The sequence below is a fragment of the Saimiri boliviensis genome, chromosome 11 (genome assembly GCF_048565385.1).
Source record: "Saimiri boliviensis isolate mSaiBol1 chromosome 11, mSaiBol1.pri, whole genome shotgun sequence".
Taxonomy (NCBI): Eukaryota; Metazoa; Chordata; class Mammalia; order Primates; family Cebidae; genus Saimiri; species Saimiri boliviensis.
In genome coordinates, this window is record NC_133459.1 from 100,364,089 (window position 1) to 100,389,785 (window position 25,697).

Here is a 25,697-nt window from a genome sequence, read left to right on the forward strand (position 1 = left end):
ATTCCATTTAGTTATTTTAAGAGTACTACAAAGCTTTACATATCTCATATCAGCCAGAAATAATTCACCACTGGATGGTCTCAAAAACAAGACAGTAGTTCAATGACATCTTTAATTTTTACCTATATGACAAAAGCTGAGTATTTCAGAGACTTATACAACTTGAAAAACTTCATGTCATTAAATTGTCACTTTATTGCAAGACGGTAGAATTAATTACAAATTTACGCTACAACGTGGTAATCTTTAGTCAGGCAGCAAGTTTTTATAAAGGCAAACTGCTTATATAGAAGTGATCATAGAATAACTCAAATGCAGAGTAAGAAGGATGAGAAATAGTTGACTGGCCGATAGAGATTTCGTTCTGTCACTATTTAACACAAACTTTTCATTTTTAGGAGAGGTAAACCATAACTTCAGTAGACATCAATACAGAAAGATTTTGTCAAATAGACTCGTTTCCATTTAGTCAGTCAACTTTCTAGCTGTCTCAGTTGGAATAGATACATTTACATAACTGGCTGTGCTTGAGCCTTCTTTGCCAGCAGCTTTAGGTCAGCAATGCACTTGGCGATCGTCTCCTTCTCCTGTGATAAGGAAAGAGAAATCTGGTAAGACCTTTCCAAAACATAGAAAAGTACAAATACCATTATTCTAAAAGACACCTCCTACCAGACCAGAAGCTCAAGAGGATTACTGGCTTAACATTATTACGGCTACTAGACTGGTTTAGACGTAAAATTAAAACAGAGAAGATACAATTTATTTTAAGCAAATTCAGGGGGTTAGTTAAAATTCCCTGGCTCACAGCTTTTATGAGTAAAATCTGCATAGAATTTGAGGCCAGATATTCCTGTAACCATCTGCCACTGATGTTGGCTTGTATAATAAACAGCTGCTTGAAAAAGACCAACCAAACAAATGTTAGTAATATACAAATGTTAGGAATGAAAATAATTTTTAGTATCTTTTTTAGACTTCTTTTGTATTTTCTAAGTTTCTTAAGCATGTATATAGTTATGTGAAAGACAGTTTATTAAAAAAAAAACAACAAAAAACTTTGATCCTGTTCTTCTAATTCTATATAGGTTATGCTGAAAATGACCAGAAATACTTAAATGTTATATTCCTGAGAAAAAAATCAAGTCATAATAAAGCAAAAATATAAATAAAGTAATTCAGTTTAAGCAAATAGAAAACATTTCCATTCAAAACAGATAAATTATGCAGCTGAGAAGAAGAAATGGAATGTCATGGAATTAGAAAATGGAAGGGGCTTAGAAATAGCCTTGTTCCGTCTTTTACTTAATTTTCTGAGACAGGGTCTTGCTCTGTCCCCCGGCTGGAGTGCAATAGCACAATTATAGTTCATTATAGCCTATGCTTCCTGGGCTCAAGAGATCCTCTCACCTCAGCCTCCTGAGTGGGTGGAACTACAGGCATTTGCCATCGCACCCAGCTAACTTTAAATTTTTTGTGCAGACAGGATCTCGCTATGTTGCCCAGGTTGGTCTCGAACCCCTTGCCTCAAGTGATCCTCCTGCCCTGCCTGCCTCTCCAAAGTGTTGGGATTATAGGCAGAGCCACTATGCCCAGCCCAGTCTGTTTTATAGAGAAATTAAATATATTGGTTAATGTTACCCAAATCTGAGGAAAGAGAAAAGCCATCGTGGTAGGTATGCAGCATCTTCTTGCTTATCACTATCCAGAAAAACAAACTGGGGTCACATTGCTGTTTCTACACTACAGACTCCTTGCCAGCTATTCCTACCTTAACAAAACATCAGTAGATACTTATCAGAGATACAAGTACAATGTCAGAACCTCAAAAATATTGTGTACCTGTTGTGCAGAGATGCTCTGCACCACGTGCTTCTCCACCCAATTTATCATGTGCTCTTGTTCCTTTCGACGCATCATGTTCTGCACAGATATGTGATAGTCCAGGCGATTCTTTACTTCCTTATATACCGTATGCAGTCGTTCCCGGTAAGTAACCTCCATAGCCAGAGCAATGTTATTCTGCAGCAAAATTAAGAAATCAATATTGTTTGTACACTTGAAGGAATACTTATACTCTGAAGATTCTGCCAGTGAGAATGCCCCACTTCTTTTGTATTTTATGTGAAATTCTTTAATAGGTAATATATACCTAGAAATTATAGCAGGATATGGCAAAAACCTATTTAAAAGTGTATGCAGTAAGAAAAAGTCTCCTTCAGTCTCACCCATAGACCACTAACTTACTGTATTTCTTATATTCCCTCCCAGAAATATTTAATAGAAATAGAGGTATACACATCAAAATATAGGCATATACACACTACTTTTATTAATTCTGACACACAAACCTACCTCAATTTTAAATTACATTGGATTCCACTATACTGGTATTCCATAATTCATTTTTTGTACTACAAATAATGGTGCATACACTGTATATTTGTCTTTGTGTATATGTCATAATACTTGCTGGGTCAAATAATAGCTAACATCTGTAGGGTACCAACTATGCTCTAAACACTCTTATGTTTAGATTCAATTAAATCTTATAACCACATCATGGCATAGTTATTATAATTATATCCATTTTGCAGTGAGAAAAGTGAGGCAGAGTTAGGAAACTTGCCCAAGGTTACAGAGCTAATAAACTGTGAAGCCAAGATCAGCACACAGGCAGTAAGGCTACAAGGCCAAGCTCTTATGTATCTCTACTTGGCTAACCCACAGGCATCACAAACCAATGCATACCAAACTGAAGGCTATCGGCAACAAGGCAATCAGAGTGATCCTTCGATGACTTTCTCTCATTCACAGTCCAAGTCCAAGTTCTTATAGAAGCTTAAAGTCTTCACATATCATAGTCCCAGGCCACCCTCTATCTCCTTTCATTCTTCCCCCACCAATTCTACTTCAGCTGTATGGGCCTTCTTACTTTTCCTGGACTATGCCAAGCCAACTTCCAGGTTTACAGCATTTGCAACTGTTCTTCCTTCTGTCTGGAGCTTATTTTCTCCGAAATCCACATACCTTGCACTGTTAGTTCAGGTCTCTGCTCAAATATCATATTAGAGACATTTCTTGAATGCCCTATAAAAATAGTAACTCCTGCAATTTTGTAGACAGGGGGTCTCACTATTTTGCCCAGGCTGGTCACAAACTCCTGGGCTCAAGTGATACTCCTGCCTTGGCCTCCCAAAATACTGGAATTACAGGCATGAGCCAAATATGCCCGGCCTGCAATCTTTTTAATACGAGTTTATTTTTCTATCTAGCATTCATTACCTGTTGACATTTGTATCTGTTCTATTATTTATTTTCTGTGCTTCTCCTATTGCCTGGCTAGAAAATAAGACTCCATGAAGGCAGAAACTTTTTTGTTCTCCACTATATTTTCAGCATTCTGCCTTGGTCAGAATATCTACACAGGAAGAACTCAATAAATATCTATCAAGTAAATATATTATAAATAAATAAAAACCTAAACTACTATTATTTGACTCTTAGGAAAAAGCTGCATTTTCCAATATAGTTTTTGTTTTGAAACAAAGTTTCCCTCTCGTTGCCCAAGCTGGAATGCAATGGCACAATCTCAGCTCACTGCAAAACCCAATATGATTTTTTTAAAAAGCCAAAATATATGTGTGTATGCATTCACGTGTGTATACATAATATGCAAGAAGCAGGAATTAGTCTCTAGTTGTAACCTAAATATACACAGAATTAACATTTTCCGAGATTTTCAAATATCCATGTGCTTAAGAGTATTTAGGGATCTTGTTTAAAAGAATACAGATTCTTGGATAGCCCCTAAGAAAGGTTCTGATTCCACAAGTCTTAGAAAGGAACCAAAAACTTAACACCAAAGATAACTCTAATGCATGTGGTACTGAGACCACACTAGCCAAGATCCTAAATATATCAGATGCTTACTCTATCTTAGCATCTCATTTTTCATTTCAATATAAAACTTCGACATATCAGCACTTCACTTTTAAATATTAGCCATAAAATACAAAGCTCAAAGTAAAAACAGTAATAACAAAATACTTGAACATGTTCCTAAGGATTGTCTTGGAAGCTACATATTTTAGAATCTAATCATGTCCTGACTATGATAAAAAGCTCTACTGCTATCTGAATTTGTTATGTGTATATGTGTGTGTATATGTGTATAAGTGTGTGTATATGTGTGTTTGAGACAGTCTTGCTTTGCTGCCCAGGCTGGAATGCAGTCGTGGGATCCTAGCTCACTGCAGGCTGGACCTCCTGGGTGCAAGCGGTCCTCTTGTCTCGCCCTCCTCAAGTCCTAGGATTACAGGTGTGAGCCACTGTGTCCAACCTGCTTTGTGGATTCAGAATGTACAGTATCAGATTTCCTTACAACAAAGACATTAAGATGTTCTTGTAGTGTGGTGTGTATGAAATACACAGGATATATTTTACCTACAGTCTTTCTTAGACAATGTATGCCATTTTTATATCAGCTTTAACTTAATGACTATTTCCTTTTGTGTGGATCCAAAATTTTTTTAAATAACTTCCACTGTTTCTAATTTTATAATAATTTGAATTATTTTTCCAATTGACAGTTCTTAAATGTTTAAATAGCTGTGAATGCCAACTCCTACACAAATCTCTTTTCTAAATAAAATATGTTCAATCTATTTAACCATTTTTCATTAAAAATTCTGAAAAAAAAAAAAAAAAAAAAAAAAAATCGCACGCAACAAATAACTTAATTTTTCCTAGAATCTTCTGAAACCTACCCTCTGCACATCAAAAAGGTAATGGCGCTTCTGAACCAGTGCCTGCTGTGCCTTCTCCGTATCAATTGCATCCTGGAAGTGGTTGATGTGAGACTGCTTTGCCTCTTCCAGTTGGGTAAGTTTTTGCTACAATTGTGATAGCAACGACAAAGATCAGTAAAAGCACATAGGGTTAAAAAAAAAAAAGGAGATTTCATGCTTCCTCAAAGTTGTATCTCTCATTTGTAAAAACACCCACAAAGAAACATATATAGAAATGCACAAATCCTTAAAAAGGATTGCCCATAACAGCTACACGATATCTTTTGAATGATTAAACTATGGAAAAGCTGAAGGGTTTAATAGATATTTTAAAAATCTCAAATTAGTAATAACATTAACATTTATTTGAAACGTTAAATACATTTCTATGTTGCTCCTCTAACACTCACATCAAAAATATCACTAGATGACCTTCATGTTTCTATTCTAAAACGGGAAATAATGTTTCTGGTTCTTACCTCATTGAGTTTATCAGCAAATGCTGCAACAGAAGGACCATATTTTTTAACTGCATAGATATATATCCCTATTGTTGCTAGGCCAGTGATGGTCTCTCCAGTAATCACATATATTTCTTTGGATAAAGCATACAAGATAAGCCCAGCTCCAAGCACATAGGGTCCTAAAAGAAGAAAGAGCTATTTTATGCATGGATATGCTATATCTAAAAGAGGGAAGATAGAAAGATACTTCTATATTTGATCAGTTGAAGGCAAAGTAATGACTTAATTAGATTCAAAGACAAAACACTAGACTGAGAAGCAAGCAGTATGGTAGAGTTGAAAGAATAAAGATATGGGCTCAGGGAAATCCGTATACTGACTTTACAACTTTAAAGAAACTGAGCAATCTAAATAATCTCTGAATTTAGTTCCTTATTTGTAAAATGGGGACAGTACCTTCTTCAATTTGATAAATTTGAGAAGTAATGTTAAGTACAATACCCAGCACAGTAACTTAAGTTATTCTACAAAGATGTCACATAATTTTCTAAAGTAATTTGTCCAGCAAATATACTATTTATTGAATGGGAACACTAGACAAGATAAAATTTACAAGAGAAACCAGCAAAAACCAACTATAAAGTGATATGTATATAAAAGGATGAATAAGTATTAGGATTCTCAACTCCTGTAGCACCTAATTACTAACAGTTCAAATATGGCTTTTTCTTTAGCCAGGCCATGAATTCTGAAAGGATATAAAGCATGATTTATATTTCTTTAGTCTTTCCTCTGTGCCTCACAGGATGTAAGGGAGGGCCAGAGCAGGCTTTTAGGAAAACATTTTACAGTATTTCTGAGAATCATCACAGGATGGCAGGATACATGATGAGAATAACAGGGTTACAATCTCAAATACATTTTACCCAGTTTCCCATATAAAATTCCAACAGTTTTTTAAAACTGTCTTTAATCTATAAATTTTAAATATGAATTTGCAAGAAACATCTATCATATGTAATATTTTTATCACCTATGGAAGTCTGAGACTAATGTTTCTAGCAATTTCAGTTAGGAAAATGCTACTTTAGGTGACTCCAGGGCTAAAAAACACAATCTTTGGTTGCCAGTGTTCCACAGTCATAGCAATACTTGGGTACAGGCCAAGAAAGGCAGTGTATTATACAGTTACTCATTTCTTTATTGTTATCCTACAACAGAATGTCTGTTCCATGACAGCAGGCACTTAACACTGTTCAACACTGTATGCCTGCAACAGTGCCTGGCATAAAGCAGCCATCAAAAAATTGGATCTACTAATGAATAGTGACAATGCTGTAAAATTAAGTTAAAATCCCAAATAAATTTATACCAAAGACAAGTTGGTGCAATCAAATCAATTGTTACAATTTCCTTTTAAAACAGCTGACTTGTGGCTGCAGGCAGGTGGCTCAAGCCTGTAATCCCAGCACTTTGGGAGGCTAAGGTGGGTAGATCCCATGAGCCCAGGAGTTGGGAGACCAGCCTGGGCAACATGGTGAAACCCTGTCTCTACAAAAAATAGAAAAATGAGCTGGGTGCATACCTATAGTCCCAGCTACTTGGGAGACTGAGGTGGGAGGATGACCTGAGCCTGGGGAGATGGAGGCTGCAGTGAGCTATGATTGTGCCATTGCATTCCGTCCTGGGTGATGGAGTAATACCCTGTCTCAAAAAACAAAGAAACAAACAAACAAACAAACAAAAAAACCCACTTGACCCACTTACATCAAGGCTTCTCAACTCAGCACTACTGATGTTTGCACTGGATACTTCTTTATTTTAGTGGTGCCATCAAAATATATCATCAAAGACTCAGCAAAAATGCTCACCTGTTACACCAGTTTTAGGATAAAGATACTGAAAGAATTCCTCAGGGATCAGTCCATGACGAACTTTTCCTCCATATTCAGGAAGAGGTGGTACAGGTGCAAGGTGTGGCTGCTCTGTGTGAAAGGTCCTTGTTGCTTGTAATACCCTACAGGTAGCAATTGTACAAATGTGAAGCCGGTTTAAGGAGAATACAATGTATGAATAATTAGCAGAAACAATGAATAGGGTTGAGGATTGAGGCAGTTTTCTAACTGGAAAGAGAATGGACTGGGAACAGGAAGGTTAGGGTCCAGTAATCAGCTGTGACAGGAGCAAAGACTTAATCACAGATACTTAACCTTTTACCCAATACTAGAACCCTTTCTATAAGCCTTGCAGATCATCTGTCTAGCACTTTGTATGTCTATTATTAGCAATGAAATATATAAGAATGTGGATGTGGCAGCCAGCTAGACTCCCTGGGTTCAAATCCTAGACCTGCCCCTTGACTTTGAGTAAAGAACTTAAGCTTTTGTAATCTCAGATTTCTCTCGGTAAAATGAAAATAAATACATGTAAAGTGCTTAGAATGACGTCTAGCACATGGCAAAGTTTTATGTAAGTGGTTAGCTGTTATATGCCTGACATGTTGTAAGCTCCTTGACCTTTTTGAATACTCTTTTGATGGGGGTGCTAATCACTATATGTAGCAGACTTTTTCAGTACTGGGTAGCTCTAATTATGTTCATCTTTAAATTGAGATACTACATACATTCTTGGAACTTCAATCCATTCTTAGTTCTAATTTTGCTTTTCTATGTCAGATAAACACACATGTACCTGGGTCAAACATCTGTTCCCTCACAATCCTGACTGCCTACAAGGAGTTCTGTTTTTTGTTGTTTTTTTGTTTTTTTTTTTTTTTTTTTTTTTTAAATCAGGTAAACAGAACTGAATATAATACTCTTAGCTGGGTAACTCTTCACTCTACAAATACTTGTTGAGACCTTTTATTGCCAGTACTGAGCTTGAACAACTGCACTATTATCAACAGTGGATATGGAAACTATTCTTGTATTAAAGCAGCTTAAGACTACATTCTTAACAGTTACAGTATGCCGATGTCTCCTTAAGCTTCCGATGACATAAAATCTAGTCTCTTTATATCTGTTGTCAAGTTTGGTCTCCTTCAAGTTTTCAGTATATTTTTGTCCCACTTCCTACCCTCTATTCCTCCACTCTCTCAACTTCTATCTCCTTGTAATGTAAGAGTTTATTATTTCATTTATTTTGGTACAGTGCTTATCTTCTGAATATTATTTCTGCCTCCAAATATATTAGCTGCCATGCCAGGTTTTGAAATCTGAGAATCATGCTTGAGATTTCTTCACTTAAACATCAAGGCTTCTCAACTCAGCACTACTGATGTTTGCACTGGATACTTCTTTATTATAAAAGGCTGTTCTGTGCACTGTAGAATGTCTGGCAGTATCTTTGTGGCCTTTGTAAAATAGATACCATTAGCACCCTCCCTCCCCTACCCACCCAATGGTATCACTGAAAAGTATCTCCAGACATAGCCAAATGTCCCCTGCGGGCAAACCACCCCAGGGGACAAACCACCCCAAGTGACTGATTTAAATCACAGCACTAGAGAATATGCTAAGGCTGACAAGCCTTCTCCTCAGCTAGCTACCTTAGTCCAAACCCTTATAATCTCTAGCTTAGTTTAACAATCCAAAACATGGTGTCTTTGCTTTTTTTTTTTTTTTGAGAAAGAATCTTGCTCTGTCACCCAGGCTAGAACACAGTGGGGCAATCTCAGCTCACTGCAACCTCCGCTTCCAGGCTCAAGCAATTCTTGTGCCTCAGTCTCCCGAGTAGCTGAGATTACAGGTGTGTGCCACCATGCCCAGCTAATTTTTCTATTTTTAGGATAGACAGGGTTTTGCCATGTTGGCCAGGCTGGTCTCAAACTCCTGGCCTCAAGTCATCTGCCTATCTTGGCCTCCGAAAGTACTGAAATTACAGGTGTTAGCAACTGTACCTGACTGCTGCTTCTTATTAAATTCCCCAACTTAAAACCTAGCCACTCACATTACTGCCAATGTTTCTAAAATGAAAATTTGACTTGAAAACTCAACAGGCGGTCTCTTGCCTACAGAAAACTACTTAGTCTAACAGTACTTGTCAATTTTTTTTTTTTTTTTTTTTTGAAACAAGGTCTCACTCTGTCACCCAGGCTGGAGTGCAGTGGTGCCATCACTGCTCACTCACAGCCTTCAACTCCTGGGCTCAAGCAATATTCCCACCTCAGCCTTCCCAATTGCTGGGACTACAGGCATATGGCATGATGCCCAGATAATTTAAAAAATTTTTTTGTCTCACCATGCTGCCCAGGCTAGTCTTGAACTCTTGGGCTCGTGATCCTCCTGCCTTAGACTTGGGATTATAGGAATGAACCACCATTGTGACTGATCCTGTCAAATTTTATAACCTCATCTTCCTTCATTCTCTTATTCCCCTGGAATTACTTAACAGCTCTCAAAAACAAATGAAGAAACATCATAAAAAAATTGCCCTATGCTGCTCCTTCTAACCTTTTATTCCCTTCATACTATGACTTAATAGCAATGACTACCAAGACCAATCAGCCTCCAGATTTGTAAAGCCCTCCCCCATTTTGGGCTAACATTCATTCTTTTAGTCAATAAAACATTTACTGACTTTCTAGCAATACTAGGCACCGGGAACAAAGTTCCAGCCTTCAACTTTCTAGTGGGGGTATGGGAAGGGTGAGTGTGTATCTCCATACAAAATTTCAGGTAGCTGTAAGTGCTATGAAGAGAAACTGAGCAAGGTAAGGGAATAGGGAGCAACAGAATGGGGAAGAGTATTTGGTAGGGAGTCAGATGGCATTTGACCCAATGATCTGGGGAAAAGAGAGAAGAGCAAGTAGAAAGATCCTAAGGCAAGAATACGTTTGGTAGTTTTCAGAGGAACACCAAGGCCAGTATGGTTGGAGAATGACTTAAAAAGAGAATAGAAGGAGATGGTGTCAAGACACAGAATGGGATCAATTCATGTTAGAACTTCTGGGTTATGCTAAGTTTGGATTTTATTTCAAGTGGGATGGGGAGCTCTGGAAGGCTTTGGTGGGAGACTGACATAATCCTTCTGGCTATTATGAGAATGGGTTGTAATGGGACAAGAATAGAGATGCAAGGCTAATTAAGAGACTACTAAAATACCTAGGTGAAAGTTTATGGTGCTTCATACTTTAGTGGTAGTGGAAGTAGCAGCCAGAGTACAATTTTCTAGAGGAAGAGCCTTGCTGAAGTATTGGACATGGAGTGTGAAAGAAAACCAAGGATATTTCTTGCATCTTGTAAATTCAGTTATTTTATTTACTACCCGGTATTACAATTATTTGTTTACAAGTCTGTATGGGGTCCTTTTTCTTATAAATTGGAAGCAGTCATTTATAGCCTTACTTTATCGCATACATGAGACTTAATTACAAGTAAGACCACATTTTCAAGTCCATTTTTTTCAGTGTAATAGTTAACATATTTTGCATGTTTTAGAACTAAGTTTGGAAGTAAAAAGAGAAATCTCTAGGAAAACCGACATGTCTTATGAAACATTAACAGTAACAGCTGATGTAATAAGCACACACCATGTATCAAGAAACTGTTTTTGAGTTTCACAGAAATTGTCTCTTAATTCTCATAAGCCACAATGTACTACTATCTCCATTTTGCAGATGAGGAAATTGATGTCACACAGGTAGTAACTGGAGTAGCCAGGTGTACCCTGTTCTGGCTTTGGAGCCCTCACTCTAAACGAACACTCTACCATTCCTAGACTGTGAGCTCCATGAGAGCAGGTAATTAGCCATACTTATTCTTGTATCCTTGGTTATGTGTTTGGCAACATAAGTATTTACTGAATCAATGAATGATTTCTCTGATTGTTATCATATGGCACTAAAAAGTAGGTATCTGGGAAATCGACTGTAAACAACACGCTTTACTCTTTTGTTGAACAAAATTTGTTCTTGGGTATGTAATCTATTCCGATTTCGGCTCTAGGAACTACATGTCATAAGGTCCCAAGGGAAGGTCACAAAAGAGTGGGGACGGTATAGAAAACACCAAAACCAATTTCTAGTTTTGTTGGAATACGTTACTTATCCTGTTGAAGTCTATTAGGTGATTTGAGACCGTTCCTGGCAGTTACAGGAACAAGTGTCTGAAAGGGGGTTTAAGTGTCCCAAAATTATCGGAAAGAAATTTCTGGCCTAAAGCTAACGGGGTAAGGGCAGGAATCGAGAAATAAAAGATGATTAAAAACAAAGACGAAAGGGAGCATTAACCTTAAACTTACCCTGGACCTAGGAAGGCTGCATTCTTCAGAGAGGGGGCTGCAGATAAACAAGGCGAAGGTCAGCAAAGTCGAATGAAATCTGGTTTACCCCTTCCTCATCCCTGCCAGGCTAGATCACTAAGGCCATGTACCCCTTTTTCCTGTCCCTCAAGACCCCACGCTCCCTTCCGAGCGGCGAGGATCACTCGCCGCCCAAGCCCCTGTCGCTGCGCCCTTCTCCCTTCCCTGTGACCCCTAGATTCACTTCTTTCCGGTCACTCTGATAGCCCAGACCAGGGTCTATACCCCTCACCCGCTGTGGCGGCAGCAGAAAGTACTACCCGGGACAGCATGGTCAGCGAAGATCCAGACAGCGATCTTTGCGTTCCTGTGACCCCTGATAGGAGAATCTGTCAGGGCAGGAGCAAGATGGCCGCTCACAAATCTCGCGAGATAAAAAATTTGTACTCTTCATTCAACTTTCATCGGGAGTTTTTTTTTTTTTTTTTTTAATTCTCGCGAGAAGACGCAGGAAACGCTGAGAACCTATCGCAGAAGAGCAACAGCCGGAAAGCAGGATGGAGCCATTGAAGCAATTCTCGCGAGAAGTAGAGTTACCACAGCCTAGAGAAGGGGGCGGAGGCTCGGAAGCACACCACGTTGGGTTTGCTGCCAGAGCTGAGTCTCCGGCCGGTGTCCAGTTTGATTTTGAGTCTCGGTTGGAGTTGGAACCGTGGAGATGCGAAAGGAAACCCCACCTCCCCTAGTGCCCCCGGCGGCCCGGGAGTGGAACCTTCCCCCTAATGCGCCCGCCTGCATGGAACGGCAGTTGGAGGCTGCGCGGTACCGGTCCGGTGAGCCGAGATCCCGGGCCTGGGAGCTCCCTCACCCCGGCCCAGGGCGCCCCTCCCCGGGGACTGACCCTCCTAGCCCTTCCTCGCCCTGCATGTTATCCCGACCTCGAGCTGTCCCCAGCCCTGCCCCGCGTTGCTGAGCTCAGATCCAGACCCGGCCAGCACGCTGTTCTGTGCGGTCTCCATGGAGACGAGCCCTTCCACCCTTCACGCGCTGACAGCTTTTACCCCCCTGTAGATGGGGCGCTTCTCCTCGGGGCCTCCAGCCTGAGTGGCCGCTGCTGGGCCGGCTCCCTCTGGCTTTTTAAGGACCCTTGTGCTGCCCCCAACGAAGGCTTCTGCTCCGCCGGAGTCCAAACGGAGGCTGGAGTGGCTGACCTCACTTGGGTTGGGGAGAGAGGTATTCTAGTGGCCTCCGATTCAGGTGAGTCACTTCCCCCTCATCCACGCCCCCACCCCCGCCTCCGGGTGGAGTGATGGAAGCTCGGGGTATGGGTAGGGCTGAGCTCAGTGTCTGATGTCCTATACTCAGTACTTGGAGGAGCATGAGAGTATTGGCCCCAAATGCAAACTCTTGTGTGGGTGGGAAATATCTTTTCTAAAATTCTAAATGGTCTGGTGAGATTTCCTAGAAAAATCCATAGCAAAAGTAAGCAATGGATTGGAACCATTTTTCTTCTGTGTAACCTGCCCCTTAACCCCCGCAGCCCAGACCAAGCATAATGGTGGTTTTAAGATGAGACCGAAGTCAATCTGCGCCACATGTCTTTTCCCATTTCTTCCCGCTTTCTTGTCTTCATTCTGCTTTTTTTGTGCTGATTGTTAGGCTCAGCGATGCACGCTTTGGCATTAAAAAAAAAAAAAAAATCAGAATTTGGAAGTTGGCCGGCATTGGATGGAAGTTAAAAAGTTCCACTTTCTAATAGATTTAACCTCTCTGACAATTGAGCTTTACTGCTACATAATCAAGACAACTTTTGGTGGATTTTTTATACTTTGCCAGTCACTGTGCAAGGCATTCAGTTATTCAACATATTTTTAAAGACTCTGCAAGACCTTTATTCAACTAGTCAGCGAATACTTATTACTATAGAAGTAATTGGGAAGTGTTAACATCACTAGATAGTGCGCTGCTTAGACATTTGTGGAAGCTTAATCCTTGTCCCCTTGGAGCTGATTTTCCAGTGTTCTCTCACTAAAAGCAGGTGATGAATTTTACAGGTGGTTTTTGTCTTTTTCTAGAAGCATTTTCCACCTACTTGACTGGGCTGTCATTGGGAAAACAGTAACGCAGAATAAAGTCAAAGGCTCGGAAATTAGCTAAACTCTCCAATGATGTGAACTTTGCTTTATAGGAATAACTTACTTTGCTAATTTAGTGACAACGTCTCTGAATCCTAGAAGTGAACTACTGCCTTAGTATAATCCAAGCTCATGTTTTCCTTACCCTACTCCACCAGGTGCTGTTGAACTGTGGGAGCTAGATGAGAATGAGACGCTTATTGTCAGCAAGTTCTGCAAGTATGAGCATGATGACATTGTGTCTACAGTCAGTGTCCTGAGCTCTGGCACACAAGCTGTCAGTGGTAGCAAAGACTTCTGGTGGGTCCCTGTTCTCACTGCTCCTGTCTCTGAGCCTCCTTTGGGTGCCTTTCTTATCCTATGAACCTCATTAGGTAACGTTTTGGGCTTATTCTAAGAACCCAGTGCCTAATTTTAGCCTTTCTATAAGGTTTCCTTAGGGATTTTGCAGTCCATTGTAAGTAGACCATATTAGCAGTCCAGGAGACAAAAGACTTGGGGAATGATGATTACAGGAAGTTCTTGTTTGTACATGTTTTTATGTTGATAAGTGTAGGTCAAGATTAAATGTCTGTTTCCTTTTGCTTCTTAGCATCAAGGTTTGGGACCTTGCTCAGCAGATGGTACTGAATTCATACCGAGGTGAGTATTATTTCACTTTTAGCCCTGGTCTTAGCCGTTGTGTTTTTCTTCTCCCCTTTGGACTTTTTGAACTTTGCTTTGATGTTAGGAGCAGCAATTCCACCTTATGTCTGATAGTTTTCTTATAAAACATATAGTCAGGCTCCAATATCCACCCCTTGTTCTTTTCTCATTTTCCCTGTTTCTCTTCTTCTTCTTTTTTTTTTTTTTTTTTTTTGACTAGTCAAGTGCAGTAGTGAAAAGACGGGAAAGAGTAGAACAAGGAGTTTAATCTGTAACTGACTGAACAATCAGTTGAGATAACTTGCTCCCTTCAGACCGGCCAGTTTCCCTGTTTCTATTGATGGTCTCACCACCTTGGCAACACAGGGCTCAGACTCTTGGTCCTCTTCCACCCCTTCTGTTCCCCACCATCAGTTGGCCACTAAGTTCTTTTTAGTCTTTTCCACTGATCAGTCACTTTTCTGTCCATTTCTATGCCCCCATTCACTTTCAGACTTTATCTTACACAGGCGGTGGCACTTATCTCTCCACTAGCAGTCTAGCTCTTTTGGTCTTTCATTGGTTTCTTGTGGCCTGTGGATTAAATTCCCATTTTCTTGTCATGGCATTGAAGCCCTTCCGTTTCATCTCTTCAAGCTTACTAGATCCTTGATGTTCTTGAGGGATAAACCTTGAGACTTTCAAATCTTGAACTTTTGAGTGTTTACCTTCATAAAATGTCTTTTGGTGAGAACCATCACTTTTTTAATGCCCCTCTTTCTGCTCACTTTGATTAACAGCACTAGTAGTTGACTTTCTCTTGGGAGCCATCTTTGTGAAGATGATGTCTAGAGCCTTAATATGTGCATGGCTACAAGATTTAGGTGCTGGGTGATCACTGTGATTCACTCAATGGCTAAGTGCCTTTCCCTGCCATTTCTAACTTCAAAGTGCATGATTAAGTTATAGGCCAGAGAGGCTGCGCGCGGTGACTCAAGCCTGTAATCCCAGCACTTTGGGAGGCCGAGGTGGGTGGATCACGAGGTCAAGAGATCGAGACCATCCTGGTCAACATGGTGAAACCCTGTCTCTACTAAAAATACAAAAAAAAATTAGCTGGGCATGGTGGCATGTGCCTGTAATCCCAGCTACTCAGGAGACTGAGGCAGGAGAATTGCCTGAACCCAGGAGGCAGAGGTTGTAGTGAGCCGAGATCGCGCCATTGCACTCCAGCCTGGGTAGCAAGAGCAAAACTTCATCTCAAAAAAAAAAAAAAAAAAAAAATGTTATAGGCCAGAGAAATCACAGACTCATATCTAAGGTCCAGTGTCCTGGACCCTCAGGGTCACTTTCAAATAGTTTTACAATAATATTGAATGCCCGGCTGTAGTGTAGTGGCTTACCACTGTAATCCCAGCACTTTGGGAGGCTTAGGCAGGTGGATCACATGAGGCCAGGAGTTAGAGACTAGTCTGGTCAACATGCCAAAATCCCCTATCTACTAAAAAGTACAAAAATTAGCCAGGTGTAATGGTGCACATCTGTAATCCCAGCTACTTGGGAGACTAAGGCCTGAGAATTGCTTGAACCCTAGAGGCAGAGGTTGCAGTGAGCCAAGATCGCATCATTGCACCCCTGCCTGAGCAGCAGAGTGAGACTATCTCAGGAAAAAAAAAAGTCAATACCCTTTGTCTGTTATGTTTGCTTTTCATTTCTTAGACATATGATGTGCCTTCCTGGTTAATATTAACTCTTCTTCAGCACTTCTGCCATTATCCCTTATGTTAGTTCTTTGTGTTTGTGTCGTATTCCCCTTGCTGAATTCCAAATCCCTTCTTATTTTTTAATTTTTTGTAGAGACAAGAGTCTTGCTATGTTGCCCAGGCTGCTATCAAATTCCTAGGCTCAAATGATCCTCCCACCTTGGCCTCCCAAAGTGCTGAGAGATTGCAGGCATGAACCACTGCTACCTGCCCCCAAACCTCTGAGGGTAGAGGAGCCATGTATTCTTCATCTTTTGTACGCCACCATGGTGCTTGTCCCAGAGCTTTGCTTTTCTCAAGTGAGCAATAAATTCCTTTTCTTAATTCTTATTCCGTTGGCTTTCTATGAATTCTAGGGCTAGGAAAGAACTGTGGAAGCTGGTTTAATTCCATCCTTCTGCCTCAGGAAGGGCCACATTCAGACTCCCTGGGAAAGTCTGGTAAAATGACTAGGAAAGTTTCCACAGTTTCTAATTAACATGTAGCAGTGACTTAAAGTTTTTTACATGTAGACCTCCCAAAACAATTTTGAAAATTGATGCCCCCTCGTACATTTTTAAATTGATACCTAAAAAATTGTAAGTAGTTGCAGAGAAGGTAATTTCTGGCATATAATTTATTACATACTTATTTCAAGCATACATTTGTCAAAATTGTAGATTCGCAGGTTAACCCTAGTTAGTTTGTACGAATGTCTGCCAAATAGCCTAACTGGCAAGCGCCAGTGTGCATCGTAAAGCCAGTGAAACAAGTTAGATTAAGTCTTTTGTCAGAAAAAGTCTGACTGTTAGTAAATTCAGATAAAGTTGTTGAATATGTCCTTATCACAGCAGTCTATCATAGTTTTTAATTCTTGTTATTAGACAGAAACAGAGTTAAGTCACAGAACCATACTTTTGTTTGTGGTATGACTGAAATAAGATCAGCCCCTTCACTGAATTTTACTCAGATGCTCTTTTTGCTCTTTGGTTCTTAGGGAAAACCCCTTTTGTCCCTTAGTTTAGAACCCTTATATTTTTATACCCTTGAGCATTGTACCATGGAAAGATCTGCGATAAATGACAGATATGTGTTTCTTCCATAAAGTGGGAGAAGGTTGAGATGGTGAAAATAGAGGCAGTTCAATTTCAGGAAGGAGAACATTAAGAGAAATTGGCGCTCTTAATGCTATTAGTGCCCAGAACTCCCTCAAAAGTGTTTGTATGCTACTTGGAGGTCTATGTACTCCAGTATGAAGTCTGCTATTCTAGAATTATTTAGCCCTCATGTCTAGGATGCCTTAACTGGAAAATTCCTTTATTATTCTTAGTAAGCCCCTAATTTCTCATTCCTTGTCTTTACTAATACATTTTTTTTACAAGACTTTTTAGGTTTTATAAGTCTGTACACTTCTCTTCGCTTCTGTCGAATCCATAATCTACCACAAAATTGTTAAATTGCATCATGAAACCAGCCCTCCCTCCCTCCTGCCCCTCAGTTATTCCTGGGCTGGCCTTCTTGTAATGCTTCAGCTTGTTTTCTGTCATATTTATCTTTCTCTCTACTTTACAGCTCATGCTGCTCAGGTCACCTGTGTTGCTGCTTCTCCCCACAAGGATTCTGTGTTTCTTTCATGCAGTGAGGTGAGAGATAGCTCCTTCTTCCCTAAACACACTCCAGCCCTCCATAGGCCACAGTCTCTAGTGTGGAGATTTTCTGGCCTACAGCTGCTCCTTTGGATTGTGAAGTCCTTTTTCTGTTCCACCTCCCTCTAGGACAATAGAATTTTACTTTGGGATACCCGCTGTCCTAAGCCAGCATCACAGATTGGTGAGTCTGAGATTCATTGGTGGGAGAATAGTACTTGGAACCCCAATAGAAGAGACTTTCTTTGGCCAGTGTCAAAGCAAATTTGCCAGATGCCCGATCTAGTTACTGTGACATGAGTGACATAATCTCTTTTTTTCCACTGAGGCTCTGCTAACCCCATTCTGTGCAGTGAATACCAAGAGGAAGGGCCAGTTCCTGGGTGGGTTATTTACTTTATTAGATGGGAGGACAAAGGGGTCAGAATTGTTATCTTCATGCTTTGTGTTTGAAACTGGCTTGTGACTCATGTCCAGAAAGGGCAGGAGGCTGGTGGATAAATGGTTATGAGGCTGAAGGATGAGGACACTGCTGCCTTAGCAGGGTTTGGGAAATCCAGTAAAGGTGCTCCCAGGATTTAGAGTGATGTCACTTGAGAAACTGCTTCTTCTGGGCTCTGAGTTTTAGTCCAGACCCTCTTCTCTTTGCAGGCTGCAGTGCCTCTGGCTCCCTTCCTACCTCACTGGCTTGGCATCCTCAGCAAAGTGAGGTCTTTGTCTTTGGTAAGGCAGCATGTCAGACTTCATATTGGCTCTGGGAAAGGGGAGGAGGAGAGAAAAAAAGCTGACTCCACAATCCACAAGGCTGTTGCTGCTCCGTCTTATCAGCCCTCATGGACACTAGATGAATTATGAATTAAGGGTGGAGAGGTGGGGGTGATGCTAACGTAGTTTTACTGTAGCTTTGGAGAACTTTTTTTTTCCCCAGTGGATTTGATTTTTTTTTTTTTTTTTTGAGACGGAGTTTCACTCTTGTTACCCAGGCTGGAGTGCAATGGCGTGATCTCGGCTCACCGTGAACTCCGCCTCCTGGGTTCAGGCAATTCTCCTGCCTCAGCCTCCTGAGTAGCTGGGATTACAGGCATGCACAACCATGTCCAGCTAATTTTTGTGTTTTTAGTAGAGACTGGGTTTCTCCATGCTGACCAGGATGGTCTCGACCTCTTGACCTCGTGATCCACTCACCTCGGCTTCCCAAAGTGCTGGGATTACAGGCTTGAGCCACCGTGCCCGGACTAGTAGTTTGTATGTTTTTAGAAATTTGTCCATTTTCTCTAGATTATAAAAACTGGTTGTCATGCAATTGCTCATAGTAGTCTTATAATTCTTTTTATTTCTTTTAAATTTTTTTAAGCCAGTCAAATTTAGCAATGGGGGTTGTATACCAACTTTAGTGACACTAATGTTAATAAGTTGACCTCGTGATCCACCCGCCTCAGCCTCCCAAAGTGCTGGGATTACAGGCGTGAGCCACCGCGCCTGGCTGGATTTGATTTTTGATTGATTGATCCAGCTCCTGTATTCTGGGCATGGCTAGAAGTCAGTGAGCCACGAAACAAGTGGGTTGCTATATAGGGAATTCTTTTCGACTGTGGGTAGGTGTAGGGCTATTGTGATGAGGCTGTGGATATGGTGACAGAGTTTGTGGTTAAAATAATAACTCCTTCATTCATTAACTTAATTTTCACAATCGTTCAGTGACTTCTTATTCCTGCTTTGCAAAAGAGAAAACTGATGCACCAAAAGAGAAAACTGACTTTGGCCGGCACCAAGTCCATGCTCTTAACCACTATGACATGTTCCTTCTCTTCTACAGGGGATGAAAATGGGATGGTCTCCCTTGTCGACACCAAGAGTACAAGCTGTGTCCTGAGCTCAGCTGCACACTCCCAGTGTGTTACTGGGCTGGTGTTCTCACCACACAGGTACTGGTCTTTGTTATCAGGGGCCTGATGGGTATGAATGGGAACAGTGAGGGTGTGTGTGTATATTTTCAAAGCATTAGCTGATTAAGTAGTTCTTTAAAGCAGACAATGTTCTAGCTGAGGTTTCGGAACATCAAAGGTCTTCAAAGGGCTCTTAAGTGTGAAGGAGCAGCTGCAGGCCAGAAAATCTCCACACTAGAGACTGTGGCCTATGGAGGGCTGGAGTGTGTTTAGGGAAGAAGGAGCTATCTCTCACCTCACTGCATGAAAGAAACACAGAATCCTTGTGGGGAGAAGCAGCAACACAGGTGACCTGAGCAGCATGAGCTGTAAAGTAGAGAGAAAGATAAATATGACAGAAAACAAGCTGAAGCATTACAAGAAGGCCAGCCCAGGAATAACTGAGGGGCAGGAGGGAGGGAGGGCTGGTTTCTTGATGCAATTTAACAATTTTGTGGTAGATTATGGATTCAACAGAAGCGAAGAGGAGAAGTGTACAGACTTATAAAACCTAAAAAGTCTTGTAAAAAAAATGTATTAGTAAAGACAAGGAATGAGAAATTAGGGGCTTACTAAGAATAATAAAGGAATTTTCCAGTTAAGGCATCCTAGACATGAGGGCTAAATAATTCTAGAATAGCAGACTTCATACTGGAGTACACATACCACCAAGTAGTATACAAACTCTTTTGAGGGAGTTCTGGGCACTAATAGCATTAAGAGCGCTAATTTCTCTTAATGTTTTCTTTCCTGAAATTCAACTGCCTCTATTTTCACCATCTCAACCTTCTCCCACTTTATGGAAGAAACACATACCTGTCATTTATCGCAGATCTTTCCATGGTACAATGCTCAAGGGTATAAAAATATAAGGGTTCTAAACTAAGGGACAAAAGGGGCTTTTCCCTAAGAACCAAAGAGCAAAAAGAGCATCTGAGTAAAATTCAGTGAAGGGGCTGATCTTGTTTAAGTCATACCACAAACAAGAATTTTTCAGATTGTGCAGTTTCTGTTGAAATGGCTAAAATGTGGTCTCATTCCTGCCCAACACCAAAATGGTTAATATTGTGGGCTTCTGTAACTGTGAGATTGGAAAAGCCTGTGTTTCCAGGTTATTGCTGAAGCTATAGAGAGGATGGGGTGGTTAGTTGCCAGGATGGTTGTCAACCCTATCTTTGCTCCATTTCCCTCATCTTTCCTTGAAACTTTTAGTGTGAACTTGTAGTAGCCAGACCTTAGCCAAAAGTGGGGATCAAGCTGTCTTTCCTGCATCAGTTTACAGTGGCGGTGGGGCCAGCCCAGTTAAAGTTTTGTCTTGGGATCCAGGCTTCACCTACCCTCTCCTCTCTCTGATAGTGTTCCTTTCCTGGCCTCTCTCAGTGAAGACTGCTCACTTGCTGTGCTGGACTCAAGCCTTTCTGAGGTGTAAGTGTGAAGTGGAATCCTTTGGGATTCAGGGAAAGGGAGCAGTGGGAGGACGAGTCCTTTTCCTCTCCCGAGAAGTGTGTTACGCCTTTGGAGAACAAATTCTCCATCTGTATCCGAAGGGACCTGGTGCTGGAACAGGCTGGCTGTTGACCATCTCTGTTCCTGGGGCACATTCACAACCAGCTGTATCCTTGGTAGAGGAGGGTGGTAGGTGGAATTTCTAAGTCTAGTACTCCAGCCCTCCTACAAGGGTGCGGTGTCTACCCTTTCACATAAAGAACTGCATAGGAAATGCAGCCTGCTGCAGGGTAAAAGGCAGCACCTGGAGGAACTGAATTGTCCTTCCCCCCTTGCCACGATTTGCTGCCGTTGCCGCCCCACATCACTGTCTTGTTCTAGCCAGTGTTTCTTCATCTATGAAAATGGAGGACTGGATTGAATCATTGATGGCATCCACTATGGACAGCTACACTGCTATCCTGGTGATGAGGCCATACACTTGGTGAAATACGTGTAACACAGCCAGCAAATGTGCCACAGATATGCTGGCTTCTCTTTTTTTTCTCCAGCTCTGCTTTTCTCGTCTCTACTATGCCCCAACTTTTTTTCTTTCTTCTAGGTTTAGAAGCCGAGCCCACAGAGACTTTGTGAGAGATGCTACTTGGTCCCCACTCAATCACTCGCTCCTTACCACAGTGGGCTGGGACCACCAGGTTGTCCACCACATTGTGCCCACAGAACCTCTCCCAGCCCCTGGACCTGCGAGTGTTGCTGAATAGATTGGATTTAAGACAAAAAGCAAGTCCCCCATGAGTGTCTACTTCTTTGCCCTGCCCCCTCAACTTGTGAGACTACACAGGAGCCTTCTATAGTATGCTGATACTAGATCTGTACCGTTAATAGACATTGTCTCTCAGCCTGAGGGTGGCTGGATTCTGGCATCCTGTAGTCACAGGGAGGAAATGCTTTCTTAAAAATGGACATGTACATGTGTCTGAGCGTGTGTGTAGAGCTATAGTTTTTGGTGGGGGCAGGAAGAAAAAAAATCTATCCTACACCTTCTCTAAGCACTGCTTCTCCCTCACCCCCAAAAACAGTTGACAAAAGGATTTTATGCTTCCCATGTAGCCGTCTATGAGGAATTGGCCATGTCTGGGTGGGTTATGGATGCGGCCATCCCTGGGTTCTTGGAAGCAGCTCTTATGCTACTTATAGAGATGGGATTGATTTTATTTTTTTATAGTGCTTAATTCACTATTACGAGAAATGCTTCCAATCACAAAAATCCAGCCCAGTTCACTTTGAGGAAGAAGCAGACTTGGTATGGTTTTACACAACTCTTTGCCATTACACTGAATCAGAAATCCATTTTCTGGCTGAATAAAAAGTTTGGCTTGCCTGTGTAATGCTCACTCCCCTCCCCCCAGCTTTATAGTAGTGGGGCATATATTAGAGAGGAGTGTTTTTCTGTCATAGACGCTACGGGGGAAAGTTTGGGGCTGAAGGAAAGCTTAAAGGCGTTTCAATTAAGTTAGAAAACTGACACAGACTATTGAGAAATCTTTGGCACTTTTCCACCCCGAAATAGCCTGGGGCCTGACGTCTTCTGCCCTGTGCCCCTTTCTCTTGATGTGAAAAGTCTGAATGCAATATTTATAGACTTTTAAGGTTTTAAAATCCAGCATCAGGAAGAAAATCAGAAATACTGGTTGGTGAAATAAAGAGTTTAGGCATTGTTGGTCTGTCTTTTTTTGAAGCGTGTGTGTTATGTGTAGTTAGACATATTTCACTTAATGTGAGTCATCAGGATGTCTGTCTTATAGCCCATTATTCTTCCTGTGCTTTCCCAGCCTCCCAAAGTAGCTAATTAGAACTTAAGATAAACATTTATTTATTTCTTGGGTTGATGGAGTGGATATTGCCAGTTAGAAGTCATGGATGAATTACTGATTATATTGAAACTAAATATAATAATTAATGTACTTTTGAGATTTGCAAGTTCAATATAGGTAAAATCATGTTATGAAACTGGAAGAGTCTGAAGGAATATGGGCAAAATATTTCTCAGTAAAGCTTCCATGCTTCACCCTTCCCATGATTACACTTGAGTAAAATGTGTTAATTTGTAGTCATATGATCTGGGGTTGATGTGGGGTAGGAATAAAGTCTTCCATCATTTTTATAATGTGGGAGGAAACAGAATGGGTAGGTACAGTCACTTAAGTTCTGCTTCTCAAGACTTCAATTTTGTGGACACTTAGAGAAGGTAAAGGGTTGGGGAGCTTGAGGTGAGTAAGAATTTGCATAGCCCTTTTCCTCGTGGTCTTAAAAACGATGGAGGAAAAAACAGTGAAAGAGATAAGAAAGGAAATGTGTGTGTGTGTCAAGGTGGTTATAATAAGGAAGGAAAACATAGTGGTTTTTTTTTTTCTCTTTTGAGATGGAGTTTCACTCTTGCAACCCAGGCTGGAGTGCAGAGGCACGATGTAGGCTCACTGCAACCTCTGCCTCCCGGGTTCCAGCAATTCTCCTGCCTCAGCCTCCCGAGTAGCTGGGATTACAGGTGCACACCACCACGCCCAACTAATTTTTGTATTTTTAGTAGAGACGGGGTTTCACCATGTTGGCCAAGCTATTCTCGAACTCCTGACCTCAAAGGATTTGCCCTATCAGAAAGCTTGGTTTTTGAAGGACTGTATTTTAAAGTACACAGATACTTTGTGTTTAATTTCATTGGTTCAAATGTCTAAACACTAGAGTAAACCCATTTCCTTTTCTACATTCTTACTCTGAAGTCCACTAATCCAACCTCTATTCCATGGCTGTTCTCTGGTCCACTGGGGTCAGTAAGGCTCACCCCTTGGATGGGCTCAGACCATAAGAAATACTGAAGAAGACTTGCATATGATTTCACTAATTAGATACCTAATCATTTCACTGAGTGGATACCTACTTTCCAAGGTATCTCTCCTGCCCAACAGGACAGTTGGAGTCTGGTTCTTTAATATATAGCTATATGGACATTAATTACTGGTTCACAATCACATTACAGCAGCAAAAACACCCAAGGTCTAACTGCTCTGGCCTCCAGCCATAGTACCTCCAGATAGCACGTTAGAAAGGGCAAGAGATTTTAAAAAGCAGATTGGACTTCCACCCTTATTTCTCGCTACCTCCTTTTTAAGGCCAACTTCATTCTTTTTTGTTCTTTTTTCTTTTGTCTCCTCTGACTGTATTTTTAAATAGCCTGTCTTCAAGCTCACTAATTCTTTCTTCATCTTGATAAATTCTTCTGTTGAGAGAATCTGATGCTTTCTCCAGTATGTCAACTGAATTTTTTAGCTCCAGAATTTCTGTTTGATTTTTAAAAATTATTTCAATCTCTGTTAAGTTTATCTAATAGGAATCTGAGTTCCTTCTCTGTGTTATCTTGATTTTTTTTTTCTTAAAATAGCTATTTTAAATTCTGTTTGAAAGGTCACATATCTGTGTTACTCTAGGATCCATCATTGGTGCCTTATTTAGTTACCTTGGTGAGGTCATGTTTTCCTGGATGGTGATATGTGTGGATGTTGGTCGATGTCTGGGTATTAAAGAATTTGGTATTTACTATAGTCTTTGCAGTCTGGATTTGTTTGTACATCCTTCTTGAGAAGACTTTCCTGGTACTTGAAGAGAGTCGGGCTGGGTGTGGTGGCTTACACCTATAATCCCAGCACTTTGGGGCACCCAGGAGGAGGATCACCTGAAGTCAGGAGTTTGAAAACAGCCTGGCCAACATGGTGAAACCCCATCTCAACTAAAAAAAAAAAAAAAAAAAAAAAAAAATCAAACAAACAAAAAACCAAAAAGTCAAAATTAATCTGATGTGGTGGCATATGCCAGTAATCCCAGCTACTTGGGAGGCTGAGGCAGGAGAATCGCTTGAACCCGGTAGGCAAAGGTTTCAGTGAACCATTATGCTCCAGCCTGGGTGACAGAGGAAGACTCTGTCTCAAAGCGCACACACACACACACACACACAGAAACAAAAACATGAAAGAACTTGGGTGTTGTGATCTAAGTCTTTGGTCACTGCAACTGTGTCTGCATTAGGGGGCAACCCCAGCCCAGTAACAATGTGACTCTTGCAGACTTGCAGAGGTACTGCTTTGGTGGTCTTGGGTATGATCCAAGAGAATTCCCTGAATTACCAGGTAGAGACTCCTACTCTCTTCTTTTTCCTTACTTTTCCCCAAATAAACAAAGTCTCTCTTGCTTTGTTCTAAGCTGCCTGGAGCTGAGGGAAAGGTGACACAGGTACCTTTGTGGCCACCACCCCTGGGACTATACTGGGTCAGACCTGAAGCCAGCACACCACTGGATCCTGCCCAAGGCCCCTGGTGACCACTGCCTGGCTACCACTGATTTTCACTCAAGGCCCAAGGGCTCTTCAGTCAACAAGTGTGAATCCAGGCAGACTTGTGTCCTTCCCTTCAGGGTGCTGAGCCCTCTCCCAGCCTAGGGTGGTCCAGAAATGTATCTAGAAGCCAAGGCCTGAAGTAGGAATCCCAGGAGCCCACTTGGTGCTCTACCCAACTGTGGCCAAGTTGGTAAACAAGCTGCAAGAAAAAGTCCCTCTTAATCTTCTCTCTCCTCTCTCAAGCAGAAGGAGTCTCTTTGTGGCCACCATAGCTGGGAATGTGCTGGGTTATACCTGAAGC

At 41.2% G+C, this 25,697-nt stretch overlaps 2 protein-coding genes across 4 annotated transcripts; one reads left to right on the forward strand and one right to left on the reverse strand.

Moving 5' to 3' along the window:
• Positions 1-171: 171 nt before the first annotated feature.
• Positions 172-11,931, reverse strand: ATP5PB (ATP synthase peripheral stalk-membrane subunit b). The gene is made up of 7 exons (XM_010344023.3): positions 11,787-11,931; positions 11,495-11,531; positions 7,126-7,271; positions 5,270-5,433; positions 4,770-4,895; positions 1,843-2,022; positions 172-587 (listed from the first exon to the last, which is right to left on the reverse strand). The coding sequence occupies exons 1-7, from the start codon at positions 11,824-11,826 to the stop codon at positions 510-512; spliced, it is 771 nt and encodes a 256-aa protein (XP_010342325.1). The 5' UTR covers positions 11,827-11,931; the 3' UTR covers positions 172-509.
• Positions 11,932-12,071: 140 nt separating this feature from the next.
• Positions 12,072-24,852, forward strand: WDR77 (WD repeat domain 77). Of its 3 annotated transcripts, XM_039460765.2 has the most exons (11): positions 12,072-12,327; positions 12,566-12,751; positions 13,788-13,929; positions 14,222-14,271; positions 17,568-17,638; positions 17,771-17,825; positions 18,293-18,364; positions 19,458-19,566; positions 20,923-20,991; positions 21,614-21,689; positions 21,745-24,852. In XM_039460765.2, the coding sequence occupies exons 1-11, from the start codon at positions 12,213-12,215 to the stop codon at positions 21,805-21,807; spliced, it is 1,008 nt and encodes a 335-aa protein (XP_039316699.1). In that variant the 5' UTR covers positions 12,072-12,212; the 3' UTR covers positions 21,808-24,852. The 3 variants fall into 3 exon arrangements, with proteins under 3 accessions (XP_039316699.1, XP_074237360.1, XP_003933504.1); XM_003933455.4 differs by having other exon boundaries at positions 12,074-12,327; positions 21,614-24,852; XM_074381259.1 differs by lacking the exons at positions 17,568-17,638; positions 17,771-17,825; positions 18,293-18,364 and having other exon boundaries at positions 12,073-12,327; positions 21,614-24,852.
• The last annotated feature ends 845 nt before the right edge of the window (positions 24,853-25,697 follow it).